General features: G+C 41.2%; 1 protein-coding gene across 2 annotated transcripts; it reads left to right on the top strand.

Moving 5' to 3' along the window:
• Positions 1 to 2931: 2931 nt before the first annotated feature.
• On the top strand, positions 2932 to 14898 carry bcs1l (BC1 (ubiquinol-cytochrome c reductase) synthesis-like). 2 transcript variants are annotated; one of them, XM_015976205.3, is made up of 9 exons: positions 2932 to 3099; positions 3185 to 3260; positions 3784 to 4134; positions 4236 to 4375; positions 4466 to 4660; positions 4736 to 4799; positions 4901 to 5073; positions 5154 to 5271; positions 14556 to 14898. In XM_015976205.3, exons 3-9 carry the CDS (start codon positions 3815 to 3817, stop codon positions 14806 to 14808), a joined length of 1263 nt encoding a protein of 420 aa, XP_015831691.1. In that variant the 5' UTR covers positions 2932 to 3099; positions 3185 to 3260; positions 3784 to 3814; the 3' UTR covers positions 14809 to 14898. The 2 variants fall into 2 exon arrangements, with proteins under 2 accessions (XP_015831691.1, XP_015831692.1); XM_015976206.3 differs by lacking the exons at positions 2932 to 3099; positions 3185 to 3260 and adding an exon at positions 3661 to 3677.
• Positions 14899 to 16724: the final 1826 nt, after the last annotated feature.

Below are 16724 nucleotides of genomic sequence, written 5' to 3'. Positions count from 1 at the left end.
AACAGCTTTGGCATTAAACTTGTTTTAAAATCAAACCTGTGGCTGAATGGAAGCTAAATGAAAAATACGAGTTTGGATGCGTGAATGAGGTTATTAGAAGGTTTCTTTCACAGAGAGTTGGAAGCGTTCTGGATGAAATGATGTTTTGCGGCTAACTGAGTTATTTAGAGAGAAAACGGCATCAAACGCATTCTCGTGTTCTACCTCACCCAAACAGGAGACCCTCTTGTGGATCCGGAGATCAGGAGGATGTGTTCATCCAAGATGACACTCAGTCTGGTAGGGGAGACGCAAGTGTCTGATCGTCTGGTCCAGAGTTGTCCTGGGTACACGGTTGTCAAGCGTCTGGCAGATGGACGTTCTAGTCTTAACTTCAGAAATCAATGACTCAGGGTAGAGTCTTCGTTAGCTGGTTACAGTTTCATTTATTCTTTAGCTATTCTGGTCGGAGCAGGTGGAGGTGCACCCGCACATATGTCACATCAAATCGACAAGCTTGGTCTCAGGAATCTTGTATTCAATTTTAAATGCGTTATCTGTTACTATGGTAACACAAGTGCATAAGTATATCCCCAAACAAGTCTTATTGAAATGAATGTGAAAAGCCTAATATTGAGCCTATAACATACTGCTTTTTCTTATCTTTCTTAGCTCTATACAATTAAAACTAGCAGCATAGCTGACATGTTAATACTAGTCAGAAGGCAGGAACCGCCCCCTCCTCCTTCGCTGGTCTCTCATTGGCTGAGAGTTTTCAAAAAGGAAATATGCACCCACACAGATGGTACATCAATTCAACCTGCTTGGTCTCAAGAGTCTTGTATTAACTTGATACTGTTACCATGGCAACATGCTTAGCAACAACATTTAACAACATTTTAGACACAACTGTATCAACATACTTAAGTTCAATTTGATTGACCGTCAGAAGGTGGGAAAGTTACCCGATCCCTCCCAGCTTCCTGATTGGTTGAGAGAGGTCAATCATCTTCTGGCTAAATGGAATTACACACCCACACATGTGAGATATCAAATCGATCGGCTTGGCCTATGGAATCCATCCATCTAAATATAAATCCATACATGCTTCTATCCATCCATCCATCCATCCAATAAACCATCTAACATCATCCAATAGACCATCTGGCATTTCATTCATCCAACCATTCATCCATCCCATATCAAATCTAAACATATGTTAATCTATCAGTTTCAGGTATCAGCAAATATTTCTAAATTCACAGTTCAGCCAATTGTAAAAATGTACCCATTAAACTATTCTCATTCAAATGCCAGCTGTTTAACATTTCAAATTTTGAGTTTTTAATTAATGTTCAAATATTAAAGTTTTCTTCTGTTTAGCATTTTTTATCCATTCTTCACCTATATTCTGAGCTTTATGACACTTGTTGGTGATTTTTGCTTCTAAATCTTTAAATACGTTCAACTCATTTTGACAGTTTAGCTTAGTTTCACCTTCACTTCAGCAATCTGTTTCTGAATTCGGCTTATGCTGCTCATTTCACAGTTCAGTTAAATATAAAAATTAAACTGTTAAACTAGTCCTTCTCAAACAACAAGTGTTTAGACCTTTTTGCTGTCCATATTTTTAAATAATGTTCAGATTTCAGTTTTCTGCTGTTTAGGATTGTTTTCTCCGTTCTTGACTTTTTGTGCTTTATTTACATTTTGGTGCTTTTTGCTTCTAAATCTTTCAAAACATTCAGCTCATTTTAACAGTTTAGCTTAGTTTCAGCTTCAGCAATTAGTTTCTGAATTCAGCATATGATGCTAATTTCACAGTTCAGCTAAATGTAAAAAATAAAACTGTGAAACTAGTCCTACTGAAATAACAGGTGTTTAGACATTTTAGCTGTCCAATTTTTTTAAACAGTGTTCACAGATTTGAGTTTTCTGCTATTTAGGATTAGTTTTCTTGATTCTTCACTTACTTTTTGTGCTTTTTTTGCTTCTTGGTGCTTTTGGCTTTCACATCTTTCACTACATTCAGCTCATTTGACAGTTTAGCTTAGTTTCAGCTTACTTCAGCTATTCAACAACTTCAGCAATCAGTTACCAAATTTAGCATACACTGCTAATTTCACAGTTCAGCTAAATGTAAAGATTAAACTGTTAAACTTGGCAAACTGAAATAACAGTTAAACTGTCCAGATTTTTATACAATGTTCACAGATTAAAGTTTTTTTTTTTTTTTTGCTATTTAGCATTATTTTTCTCTATTCAATTACTTTTTGTGCTTTATTTGCTTGTTGGTGCTTTTTGCTTCTACATCTTTCAAGACATTCAGCTCATTTTGACAGTTTTGCTTAATTTCAGCTTCAGTTCAGCTGTTCAGCAGCTTCAGCTTACAGTTTCAGCTATCCAGCATTCAAACAGCATTTGTGCAATAAATGCAATTTTTCTAGTTAGTATCATCGTGACTTGAAGTGTCCTCTTCCTGGGATGGAACAGCAGCAGATAGGTGATATGATCTTGGGCAGATATGGATATGATCTTGCAGACGTGGCTCCTTGTGTTAATCTGTGGATTTAAAAGTACTGTTTGACCCAGCTTGACCCAGCTGGGTAGATGTGACCTTTGCCACAAATTAGAGAACCTTCATCCTGTTACAGGCCTTTCCCTAGTGCTAGCTTTGTGGTCACGTGGGTCTGATGCTCATTAATTATACAGAATTTCAGGCTTTTAATACACTTAAACAGAAGAGTGAGAAAAAAATTCACCCCCCTCAGAGTTGTCATGAGTGTAAACTAGATCATGTAAACCAAAAACATGTTTTGGAGCCAGGCTGTAAACATGTTTATTTCTGCTGTGAAATTGGTATTTTTAACATGGGAGTCAAGGAGGACTTGCTCGCTTCTGACACCAGCCCCCAGCGGATGAGGACGGAACTGCAATTTTTGCTACTTCCGGGTTTGCTTCAATTTTTGACCCGCATTGTGGGGGCTTGGTGAAACCAGAAGTTGCTCATTAGTTCATATGAAACACGGCTGTGTTGGCAAAGAAAAACTTTCTGCAAGGAAACACGCCCGGCTGAGCTAGGACATGGAACTTTGCCTCAAACAAACCATCAGAATGGAGGTGCATGTTTAACAAATGTTTGAACATTAATATTGAGTTTATTTTGACCATGCACTGATGTATGTTGGTTGGTTTATGTGCCCAGCCCAGAGATTATGTATTGTGTGACACAGCATCCCAATAGGATCTGATATTTGCAGCCCCTGGGAAAGTGGAGCGAGGTATATGATTTACTGCTCCTGTGATTAAGATGTGTTTTTTTGTTTAGTTTTTGAGTTGCTGTAACCATTGTTCATTTAACCGTTTGTACAGTTTTCACGGTCTGATGGTTGACCTCATCAGAAGTAATTTCAGATGAACAGAAATAAAATCTCTGCACCAGTCGAGGCTCTCATCGCTTTTCCCTTCCTTCAATCCCGGTGTTGTGCCATAAATAGACTGGCTGCCAAAAAATGATTAGCCACCGCTGGACTGCTATATATATATATATATATATATATATATATATATATATATATATATATATATATATATATATATATATATATATATATATATATATATTAGAACAGTAGGAACGTTGCTCTGAGCCTTGCGGTGTAGTCGGAATGTTATTGACGAGACAACAGGAAACGGAGGTTGCTGTTGATTCATTTGTAACACATGAGTATTTTAGGAGTTTAACTGAGTGTTTTACGGGTCTAACATGACTTTTCATTTCTACGCGGTGTTTTAATGTTATAGAATCTAATTTCACGTATGAGGAGCAGAAACGATGCCGCTGTCGGACTTTCTGGACAGCCTGAAGGACAACCCGTACTTCGGTGCTGGTTTTGGACTGGTTGGGATCGGAACAGCGCTGGCCGTGGCTAGGAAAGGTGCCCAGGTGGGAATGATCTTCTTCCGCAGACACTACATGATCACCCTGGAAGTTCCCAGCCGGGATAAGAGCTACCACTGGCTGCTGAGCTGGATCACCAAGCATGCCAGGCACACCCAGCACCTCAGCGTGGAGACCTCCTACCAGGCCCATGAGAGCGGACGGGTCCACACTCAGTTCGACTTCCACCCGAGCCCAGGAAACCACATCATCTGGTCAGCTTAGTTTTATAAACCCAATCTGCTGGAATGCACTGATTTCGTGTCTGTTCATGAAAGGCTCAACTTGTGTCACAGTGATCCAATGTGGTCTTCAGGTACGGGAGGAAATGGATCCGAGTGGAGCGGACCAGAGAGAAGCAGATGGTTGATCTTCATACTGGTACTCCGTGGGAGTCCGTCACCTTCACCGCTTTGGGCAGAGACAGACAAACCTTCTTTAACATCTTACAAGAAGGTGCAAACAGACGGGGACCGTCTTGTTATTTTAGTTTCCTGTTTTTCTGAGGACAAGAGAGTCAGCTCTGGTGTGAATTCTGTCTTCCAGCTCGAGAACTTGCATTGAAGCAGGAGGAAGGCAGGACGGTGATGTACACTGCCATGGGAGCAGAGTGGAGGCCCTTTGGGTTTCCACGGCGACGCAGACCCCTGAGCTCAGTGGTTCTGGAGACCGGCGTGGCCGAAAGGATCGTAGATGACGTGAAGGACTTCATCGGAAACCCAAAGTGGTACACGGACCGAGGTAAAGAGGTCCTAATCAGCGGGTGGGAGTCTGTCTGCTGAGCATTTGGGTCAAAGGGACTTTCTGTGCTCCCAGGTATTCCCTACAGGAGAGGGTATCTGCTGTACGGTCCTCCAGGATGTGGGAAGAGCAGCTTCATGTGAGTTCATTAGCCGTTGTCCTCTTTTTGTGTGTGTGTGTGTGTGTGTGTGTGTGTGTGTGACCGAGACTTCAGGGATCTCTTTGGGTCTTGTGTTTCAGCACTGCGCTGGCAGGTGATTTGGGCTACAGCATCTGCCTGCTGAGCCTGAGCGACCGAACGCTTTCAGACGACCGTCTGAATCACCTGCTGAGCGTGGCACCGCAGCAGAGCATCGTCCTGCTGGAGGATGTGGACGCTGCCTTTGTGAGCCGAGAGCTACTTCCAACGGAGAGTGAGTCAAAGGCTTGGGGCTTCTCTCTGTATTCAGGGAGGATTTTCTGTGTAATAACTGTTTTTATTTTTGCTCCTCAGACCCACTGGCCTATCAGGGAATGGGAAGACTGACTTTCAGTGGACTCCTCAACTCACTGGATGGAGTCGCTTCATCTGAGGCTCGAATAGTTTTTATGACCACAAACTTCATAGACCGGTAGGAAAATTATGAGCACATTTAATTTAAACTTCTTTTCAGCTACAAATGTGTTTCCTAAATGCATCTATTGAGTCGCAATGGAGCTTTGAGTGGCACCTTGTGTGAGCAGAAATCATCAAAATTCCATTTTCTCTATTTATATGTCCAGCCTAAGGCCAGCGGTCCAAAGTTCGCTCCTAATATGTTTTGATCTAGCAGCAATTTGTGTTTTTAACCATCCTATAAATCCCAGAATGCAGTGGGACACACAGCAGCAGCTCTGGTGGGACTGCACTGACTGGTGAGAGTTTCTGTTGCTGCTTATTTAGTTTAAAACCAGAACAAAGGTATTTTCCTCTGCGGGGGGCATCATCTTGGCGTCATTGGCCCATCAGTTCGACTGGTGCATGAATAATTTTTAACTAGAACATTTTTTTCAGTTTGATGGTTTATTTATTTATTTATTTTGTTCTTTATTTAACCAGGAAGGTCCCATTGAGATTAAAAACCTCATTTTCAAGGGAGTCCTGGCTAAGAGGTAGAAAAGGTTAGTTACAAAATGCTTCTGTTACACAGACATGTTATGTACTAAGTTACAGAAGGCAGTTACAACACAGGGAATCCGTCTCAAGGTCTCAGTTTAGATTTTAAATGTAGTCAAGGAGATAAACTCTGTTAATTTCCAGTTTTCCTGCAGCCTGGTTCATGCAGAAGTGCAGAGTGAACGAAAGCTGTTTGCCCAGTTCGGTGCGAGCAAAAGGACCACAGTAACAGCTGATTGTTTGTACGCAGACTGTGAGAAGTTGCACTTCTCCGTGAGATTAAGTTACAGATGTAGGTGGTTAGTAATCCAAGCATGGCCTTATATATGAAAGTGTACCAATGTCCCAACCTCCTGGTGGACAAAGAAGGCCATCCCACTGGAGAATACAGTTCACCATGATGGGTCAGTGGTCTACAGTTAGTAATAAACCTCAGCGAGGCATGATGACCACATCAATCGTACCAAGACACTGTGCTGAGGCATATAATCCAGAATAGACAAATGTTGCAGTAACTAGTCGTTTTTTGCCTCAAAAGAAAAACAGTTTATTTCTAGAAAGGAAACCCGGTTTGAGTTTCTTCACAAGATTTTCTATATGGGGCTTGAAGGAGAGGGATTCATGGAGCCAGACACCAAGGTATATGTGTGGACCACCTCTATATTTCCCTCAAGAGTTATCACTGAGTGCATACTTAGAGGTCTTTTTTTAGAGTTTGAAAACAACATTAGCTTAGTCTTGTCAGCATTGAGGACCAATTCTAACTGCAGAAAGGTTTGTTGGACCTCATTAAAAGCTTTCTGTAAGAATTCAACAACTTTAGTGGGGGATGTTCCAAAACAGTAAATGATTGTGTCAACAGCATAAAATTGGATATTAGCATCCAACACGTTTTGTCCTATGTCATTAATATACATAATGAACAAGAGGGGTCCCAAAACTGAACCCTGTGGTACTCCCTTGTAGACACTCAATCATTCAGAGGACAATCCATCACATTTAACGCATTGAGTTCTGTCCTTCAAGTAGTCTGTGAACCATGATGTTCAGACTGTCCCAATCAGAGAAGCTGTTTTTTTAAACAGCATGACCTACAGGGTCAAAGGCCTTTGACAGATCAATAAAAAGAGAAGCACAGTACTGCTTTTTATCTAGAGCAACAAGTACGTCGTTGATCACCTTTGTAGCTGCAGTGATGGTGCTGAGCTTTTTTCTGAAACCTGATTGCTGACTTGAGAGACGGTCATTTGAATATAGTCTTTTAATTGTTCACTCTCTAGAGTCTCTAGTTTTTGCCAGGACACACAAAGTAGATATTGGTCTGTAATTTAGTAATAGAGCTGGGTCATCACCTTTTAGTGAAGGAGACACAAAAGCAGACTTCCAAACTGATGGTGCTTTTTGTTTTTGATAGAAAGGTTAAAAAGAGGCTCTGCTATGATCAGCAGCCATTTTCAAAAAATGGGGTTCCATCATGTCTGGACCAGAAGGTTTTCTGGGATCCAGAGCTCTAATAATCGTATGTACGCGCTCTACAGTAAACGGGAATAAGTTAAAAGAGGCACCGGGGTCATGTGGGAGTCGGTGTTCCAGTAGAAGCTGAACCAGATGAGATAAAATGCTTGTTAAAAAGTTAAGAATCCAATTAAGCATAAACACCTCATCTGTGTGGGAGGGGTGGGGTGGGAAACCGACTGCTGTGTGTTTTTAATATTGTAAAGCGCTTTGAGCTGCACTTGTATGACAAGTGATTCATAAATAAATGAGATTTGCTTTATCACTTTCCAAAATTTTAGTGGATAATTTAGGTTCTCAGTTGTGACAGATAAGTGACAGTCTGATTTGGCGTTTTGATGAGAGTGGTACATTTATTTCATAGTTGCCTTAAGGTAGCCCAGTCAGAGAGCAGATTTCCTTCTCTGTCTTTGGCCCATGCAACATTACACCGATGGATAATATTTGACAGCTCGGGGGAGAACCAGGGATTTCATCGTCCTTTGATTTTGAGTTTCCTTAAGGGGGCATGCTTATTTACAATTTCCATGAAAATCTTCTTGAAGAATGTCCATGCAATTGGAAGTATTTGCTTCCAATTAGTAAGTAAATTTTATTCTATAGCACTTTTCACAGACATAGAATCACAAAGTGCTTCACATAGATCAAAACAAAATAAAACAAAGTCATAAAATCTTAATGAAATGGATTAGCATCAGAAAAAGTCATTAAATTATAAAATTTCATAAACAGATGAAAAATTACAAATTTGAGTTAAAAGGAAGAAAACAAAAGATTTGTGTAAAAGCAGCTTTAAATAAAAGGGTCTTCAGCTGTTTTTTAAAAGTGTCCAGACTGTCGTAAGGATAAAGGAAGATCATTCCAAAGGTTGAGCGGGTTGTCCAGTAATCGCAAGGTTGCAGTTTCGATCCCGGCTCCGGACAGAGAATTCTGCTGTTGTGTCCTTGGGCAAGACACTTAACCCACCTCTTGCCTGCTGGTGGTGGTCGGAGGGACCGGTGGCGACTGTGCTCGGCAGCTTCGCCTCTGTCAGTGCGCCCCAGGGCAGCTGTGGCTACATCGTGAGCTCATCACCATCTCTCTGTGTGTGTGTGTGTGTGTGTGTGTGTGTGTGTGTGTGTGTGTGTGTGTGTGTGTGTGTGTGTGTGTGTGTGTGTGTGTGTGTGTGTGTGTGTGTGTGTGTGAGTGAATGGATGAATGATACACTTAGGGATGGGTACCTTTGACATTTGAATCGATCCGGTACTAATTCCCGGTACCTACGAATCGATACCGGTACTTAACGGTACCAATTTTCGATACTTTTGAGTGTTTAATATATTTTTAATTCTCTTTTATAATTAAATATATATTTTTCTTAATATATAACCACATTTGATAAATATCACGATAAATAACATACAACTGTTTGTATTTTAACATCGTCCTTGTAGTTTTATAAGCTGATAATTAAACTGAAGCAAACATCTTTACTGTGAATTAAATTTACTGTGTATCTTCATTCCTTTTACCGTCCTTTTTCGATTGATTTTTCCTACTGGGAAGTTAGAATTTCCGAGGAGAAAGCGAACGCACCATTAGATGATAATGGTGGCATAGGAAGCTAACATATCAAGCTAACGTTATCTTAAACAGTTTATTTAACTGCTGGAGCAGATTTACACGATGATGCCTCACACTTAAATCATTGTCACTGGTTTCATCTTCACCCAATCACCCGTCGCATTTAGTAAAGTGAAGCCAAACTTAGTTGGAATTTCTGAGTTCCGAGGAGAAAGCGAACGCACCATTAGTGAAACGGAAGCTAACAAATCAAGCTAACATTGTTCTGTTTACAACTCGCTCGCAGCGACTGATGACATAACGCTCTTGCGCATGCGCAGCTGTCTAGGCAAGTTGTGAAGGACGGGTACCGAAACGAGGCACCGTTTCAAATTAAGTGAATCGGTGCTCGGTCGGTACTGTGGAATTCGGTCGGTACCTTAAAAAGTACCGAATTCAGTACCCATCCCTAGATACACTGTAGTGTAAAGCACTTTGGAGTCCTCTAACTCTGAAAGGCGCTATACAAGTGCTGGTCATTTATCATCATTTATCATGAGACATTATGAAAAGAATCAATTATCTGTCCAAGAGGGTGTATGTACAAACAACAGTGGACCCAAAACAGAGCCTTGGGGTGCCCCACAGAACAGGTCAGTAGAATCTGACATGATTTGGTTTCTACAGACACTGTAACTTCTGTTAGAAAGGTACGATCTAAACCAGTCTAGAACAGTTCCAGAGATCCCCACCGAGTCACCAAGTCTGTTAAATAAGATGCGGTGATCAACAGTGTCAAAAGCTGCAGAAAGATCTAACAATACTAACACTGTGAACTCCCCGTTGTCTGCAGCCATCATGATGTCACTGGAAACTTTAAGCAAAGCTGTTTCTGTTGAACGCTTTTCACCAAAACCAGACTGGAATTTATCAAAACTGTTGTGTAGCAGGGTGTCCGCGGGGTTTTAAAAAGTATTAAAAAGTGATAAATAAAAATAGTCAAATTTAAGGCCATTAAAAGTGTTAAATTTGGTCTCAGAGGTATTATTTTTTCCAAATTAGGTATTATTTTTTTCAGACTATCAGATGTCGTATTCTGAACATCGACATAGAAATATATTCCGAATGAAATGTTTTGAACTATTATAAAAATAAAACAAGCCGATTATTTGCTCCTCCCACTTGCGCTGCCTTGAGTTGCAAATGAAGCGCTCCTCCCAGTGTTGCCAAGTTAACTTGGCGACTTTGACGCTATTTCTAACAGCTTTTCAGACCCCCTTCTTGACTTTTTAAATCTTAAAAGTACCTAGCGAACACCTCAGAAACATCTCTGGTAACCCTTAGCTACTTTCTGGATAACTGTCGTCGACATTTCCTGCAGGTTAGCTAAACACTCCGCCTGCACTCCGGACCGTTCTTCAGGACATTAGGAAAGGGAACGATGTAGTGATGTGTCAGTCGCTAAAGACAGCTCTCGGAGCCGGCTCCCTGTTGGATTAACCAGAGTGAGTGACACACACACCGCACCTGCGGACTCCTGAGCCACTAAAAACGGCTAAGTGTGCGCGTGCGGCGCGCTAAACACACGTGCAGCTTGCCCCGATTGCTGTGAGACCGGGTTGGGGGTGGGGGTGCAGCTGTGGTTGGGACAATTATTACATTAACTGATGGACTTGTAAATAAATAGTTTATAAATAAGGTAGAAATAAGTTCCTCACGCTGATAAATAATAACTAATCTCTCTGAGGACACAGTGCTAGTGCACGCTCCTACAGCACCTTGACATGACTCAATAAATGTTATGCAACATTTAGTGAACAGCAATTTGCATGTATTTGTTATAAATGCCACAGTATAATTCTTGCTGTCAGTATTTGCAAGATATTGGTATTTGGGTCTGCACTGGTTAGACTTAAATGAGTTAAACCAAGGTCTATAGCCCTTGGGTCATAAACTATGAGCTATAAGTATATTGGTCTTTTTATACTGGGAATCAGGAGTTATTTTAGTGATCATCTTGTTTCTTGTTTATTTTTGCCCTGATTGTGCCCTGAGCAGTTTTATTACAGAATAAAAATAAAAAAATAAAAATCTACATAAATTGAAAAATCGTATTAAATAATCGAGATCTCAATTTCAGTCACAATAATCGTGATTATTGTTTTCGCCATAATCGAGCAGCCCTACTTTAGCATATCCGGTCACATAATGATGACGTCATATTCAGTGGTCGTTGTGCATCATTTCAGGCCTCGTGGTCAACTGTCTGAACCGCTGAACAGAAGTGCCTGGCTTATTTTCTAAGTAAAAGAAACATGTGCAATACGTTGTCAACATCAGTGAGTCTCTAAGTCTATTCTTTTTGTATGTTATATATGTTAAAATATGTGTAAATAGGTCGCTGATTAACACTTGCAATTTAGTGTTGTGATGGTTTTAAAAAAATTCTGAAGGTAGTAAAAAAAAGTATTAAAAAGTAGTAAATTTTACTTAAGGATTGCTGTATATACCCTGTGTAGTTCCAGAAAAGTCATCAGCTGATCTGCCACAACCTTTTCCAATATTTTAGAGATAAATGGTCGTTTAGAAATGGGTCTGTAGTTTTTAGGCTGAGATGAGTTCAGTTTTTTTCTTAAGAACAGGTTAAACAACTACATATTTGAAAACAGATGGTACCGAGCCAGATTGTAGGGATAAACTAATAAAATCTACAATGCATGGGCCAATTTGGTCAGTAGATGGGGGTGAAAAACTTGCCCTGATATTTGATTTTATTCTCAAAGAATGCTAGAAAGTTGTTACAGTCAGACCTTGAGTAAACTGGCATTAAGCAGTACTTTAGAGCTATTTTTGTTTACAGCAATCAGCTGAGCAAAGTCAGTGGCCCTGGACTTTTTCACCAGTCAACCAAAGACAAATCCTTATAAGCTTGTTCACTGAATTGTTTAAGATTTTTCATGATGCATGATTTAGATTTAAGCATTTTAGTGCTCCTGCATGTGGGAAAAACACGATTGCTCAAGTCATTGCAGAAAATGCCCAAAGATGAGAATTTACGAGGGACATTTGTTAAAGTAAAGTGAATCAAGGTGGACCTATCAGGATTCTTAAGATTGGGTCTTGTGGGTTGGTTAACCAACTGGCTAAGATTTATGGAGTCACGGAAGCTTTTGAATTCATCTGAAACTGCATTTTGCCAGTCACAGTTGGATCGCCAGCCAGTAGGAGTTCATTATGATTTAATTTGGATAAGAGATGCTTAAAGGATGCCTCCTTGGAAGCCAATGGGGCCTATAGCACCCAGCAGCAGAAGTGATTTAGCAATTTCCACATTTAAACCCAAAAACTCCATTTGTTTACAGATAAACTCAGACATGATTATTGATGCATTCAGTATTGATCCGCTATAAATAGCTACACCCCAACTAGTGAGGTCAGTCTGTGCGATAAACATTGTGTCCAGCTATGTTAATATCCTAGTAGTACCATCCACAGTAGTTATGGATTTAGTCAGCCAAGTTTCAGAAATGATTACAATGTCTGCAGCTGTTGGTTTAATCCAGATTCTGACCACGTCTATCTTTGGTAATAGGCTGCGCACGTTCAGATGAACAAATGTGAGACCTGATAAAGTGAGTTGGTGTAGTTTATTCCCAGCTAAGTTAGAGTTAGTGCTGCCATAAAAAGTGTCCCTTACTCTGAGCATATTAATGTTGACCAATGGGACACAACAAGGTCCCAAGTCCAAAACAGCCAGAAAAAACAACCAGGCTATGAAAAACATATTCTTCATTTTACAAAGCACAAGGTCAGCAGAATATTGTTTTTGAGCAATAAATGCACAGGAATTAGGTTTCAGGAAGGTGTTTAAGGCTTTGTCAGGTTCTGGGGGTGGGTTTAGGAGTATAGTCCAGGAAGGGTCCTTTGTGTGATGAAATGCGCTTCAGGCTTTACATCCTCAAGAGCCAAACAATCTCCTACCTTACAAAACATCAACTCACCAGAATAATGTTTGTGAGAGGTTCAGCAATTAATCCAGGTCTTAGGAAGGTGTTGAAGACTCTGTCCCCAGGAGATGTTGCATTTAGCAACTACTTGGCAGCTAGACAAGCCACACAGCTAAAGCTCCAGGTGGCTGAAAAACAGACCCGACCCAGAAAGTCAAAGCAGAACCAGGCTTTGTGACTGCAGCAGGGCCAAGTAATGGGAGCCACAGAAGAGCCAGGATCCAAGCGGGCGCAGCAGACACAAGCCAAATCGGCTGGACTAGCAATCCAGTCCGAAGATGATAGAAAACTCAGGCTAGGCTACCAGAAACAGGCAAAGCTAGGCAGAGAAACAGAAATCCAGGAAGGGCCATACAGAAACCAGCAGGACCACAGCCAAAAATGGTGAAAAGCTCCGACCAGGCCAGCCAAGGTATGAGCCACGGACAAAGGAAGGTCAGGTAAAGGCGAGAAGGATCCAGGCTGAAGATGGTCGAAGTTTGTGGGTTGCTGTAGTTTGTGAGAAGTTTGGGATCAGCCACTCCACACAGCAGGCCGTTGTTCTCTAGGAATATGGTCAAACAGGACCTGTCTAAGCTTGGTTTATGCTTGACGCATTTACTTTCCGCTTGGTGATGCGGCTCGCGGATGGAACGCGCTTCACAACTCACAGCGTTTATGGTTCATGCGGCTTGTCTCTGCGGTGAGCCAATATTCTCCCAAACTGTAGGGGGCAGCATGGAGCTCTGCGGCATGCATCCATCACTACACCATAGTAGAAGTAAACATTACTGTTGTTTACAACATGGCATTCCAGCATTTTTAACAGCGTCCTCGTCTTTTCCGACAGTGCGAGCTATTTCTCTCCAAGAATTATTTACAACATGTTGATCATGGTGATCTCTGAGAGCTGAATCATACAAATGTCTGTATTTACGAACCTCTGCCATACTAGTTCTTGCCGGTCCGCCATGTTTTTCCGCGTCCGACCGTCCGCGTGGTTAGAGATTTTCCTAGGTGCGCGTTGCGGAAATTTTGGGCCGTGCGGAGGCACGGTGGAGGGGCGTGGTTGTTAAAATGACGTAGTTTTGCCGTGCGGACCTCGCGGACGCGTCAAGCATAAACCAACCTTTACGCTGCAGGCCTCACTGTCTCTGCAGCAAGGGTTGAGGTTGAGAAATAATCCAGGTCCATCCGTCAACTTCCACGAGTCAAAAACTTCCCAAATATAATGTGTTTCTTATATTATCTACTTCAAAGTTTTCACCAAACGGAAAGGAACTATTCAGTAAAAGAACAGACAAAAACATAAAACTGTCCGGGGCTGACAGATGAACAATAGACTGGTAGGGCTGCCATCTTGGAAACAAAGGAATGGTTCCTTGTCTTCCTTCCTCCTGGTGTTGAAAGGTGTACCCCAGGGCCCCACATGTGGACCTCTTATTTTCTCTACATCAGTAACATTTATTTACTGTTCAACCCCCCATAACTCAAACCCTTTTGAGAGGTACAGTCTCTTTAAACCAACGTAAAGCTGGTGCTGAATGTACGGGTTACGGTTGTGCACCCTAACACTTTAACTAATAAAACAATCACAAATCAAAGTTTGAACTTGTTGAGTTCTTTTCACTCGGTCAATAAATGAATGAATGAATAAAATGATGTTTTAATCTGGTTCTGTTTTCTATAATTAGCATTCTGTGACCCGTTCACACAGGCTGGACTCTGCGCTGATCCGACCCGGACGTGTCGACCTGAAGCAGTACATCGGGTTCTGCACCCACTGGCAACTCAGCCAGATGTTCCATCGGTTCTACCCGGACCAACCAACCTCAGATGCAGAGCGCTTTGCTGAGCGAGCGTTAGCGGCCCACGCCGAGATCAGCGCCGCTCAGGTTCAGGGACACTTCCTGCTGCACAAAACGGATCCTGCAGCATCTATAGAGAACGTGGTTCAGATGAGAGGGTGAACTGGAGCGGAATCGGAGACTAAGTGTTGAATAAAAAGAAAACTTTGGTTCTAATGATATTTTATCAATAAAAAAAATCTGTTAAACTGACTCTTTTGTGTTTAAATATCTTTGGTGGCCATCTTGAATCGGACTGACTCCTTAAATTAGAATTAATCTCAGATGTTAATCTGATGTAGATAAACGTGACGTGTGATGAATAATTTCTATCCATCCAGTAAAGAGATTATAGCGTCTGATTGCTGATAATGACTTGAGCTTTTATGGTTAATAACCATAGATTATATCCAACACAACTAGAATGACATTAAGGTTATTTAAATGTATTAGTTTGGATAGTTAAATGTATTCGTTACATTAACTTAGTAAAACGTTAACTCAGGCATCTTCAAAGCTATTTATTGTGTTTGTTTTTAAGCAGGTGAAAAGAAACTCATTTAGGTATAAAATGTCATTTTCAAGAGGGACCCAGTCTAGGAAGGACGCACAAGAAGACTAGAGAGGAGCACATGATCCCCCGTTACAGCTCATGTCTGTCATAAAACCTATCCACTTTTCTAATTTAACAGGAAGATTTGATGACTAAGCTGTTTTAAGTTATTCAAATTCACTAAATGACATCAGTTCTGAAATATTTTGTTCCTTCTAAAGGTTATTCCAAGAAAATGTAGCAACAAAACAAACTTTTTTACCCAGTTGGGTTCTCAGTCTGGGGAACGACATTTGGAAGGCAGCTCTCAAACCAGGACACTTCTGACCCATAAGGAGTCGGACCAAGGAGTGACTTGTAGACAAAAGACGTCCAGTGAGTACATCTGCAGGTTTGTGGTGAGCAGAGAAGCAGAAATGAAACAAAGTCCAGTTTCTTCAGCTGTTTATCAGGTGCTGTCAAATACAGAAAACCCGGCAGCAGGGATCAGTCAGCTGTTTCCACGCCTTCAGAGAAAATGTAGATTAAATGAAAGGTTATATTTCCCAAGTATTTATAAGATGTGTCCTTTTCAATAGAAATGCCAAGAACACTTTTCTTCAGGATAACGTATACTTGGATTCTCCAGCACCAGGGTTAGATGCTGCCTGTGGGTGATGAACATATCAATGGTGTCATCTGCATACAAATAAGGAGCAGCATTTGAGATCGGATCACCAGCATTATTTGTGTAATTAGTGAAAGTGGGAAAGATATAAAAAACTTCTGGGTTTCCGTGTTTAATTATTCTGTTATTGGATGAGAGTCCTACATGCAGTCGGGCATGTTTAACATAGTAAGTAACCAGTCCAGTCGTTCTCACTCCTGGGCCTGAAGGTCCGGTATCCAGCACGTTTTAGTGGTTTCTCTGCTCCAGCACACTTGATTCAGTGGTTGGATCGCCTGTGCTGAAGCTCATCAGGCTCTGCAGAAGCCTGTTAATCACCTGCTGGTTGAAATCAAATGTGTTGAAGCAGAGTTAACACTAAAACCTGCTGGATACCAGCCCTCCAGGACCAGGACTGGGAACCACTGATCAAGATGAATGGATCAGGCTCCCTCTTTGGCCAAAGTGGTCAGTGTAGTCTCTTTCCTGCCCTTAATGAATGTATAATGAACATTTATTAATGAGTTATTAAGTGTGACACATTAAATAATCTATAAACTTCATTATAGCTGCTTATGAGGGAGCCTTGTTGTAAGGGGGAGCCTCCAGCGGTGCCTCCGATACGAGCCTCGGACTGATGACACTTCTGAGAGGTTTTTGACCATCTTTAATCCCAAACAGCTGATTCTAGTTTCCACGACGTCTCCAGAATCAGAAGTTTTATGTTGAGGCTCAGAGTCCAGAAACAACAAGCTATTGTTCTGAGTTGATCAGCTTATTATAGAAACATGCGTATGGTAAACAAGGTGGAGATTCTGCACCTCTGATTGTTTAAGTTAT

The sequence above is a fragment of the Nothobranchius furzeri genome, chromosome 7, assembly GCF_043380555.1.
Source record: "Nothobranchius furzeri strain GRZ-AD chromosome 7, NfurGRZ-RIMD1, whole genome shotgun sequence".
Lineage (NCBI taxonomy): Eukaryota > Metazoa > Chordata > Actinopteri > Cyprinodontiformes > Nothobranchiidae > Nothobranchius > Nothobranchius furzeri.
The sequence above is the reverse complement of the archived record's forward strand: the minus strand, read 5'-3'. Positions and strand labels throughout refer to the sequence as shown.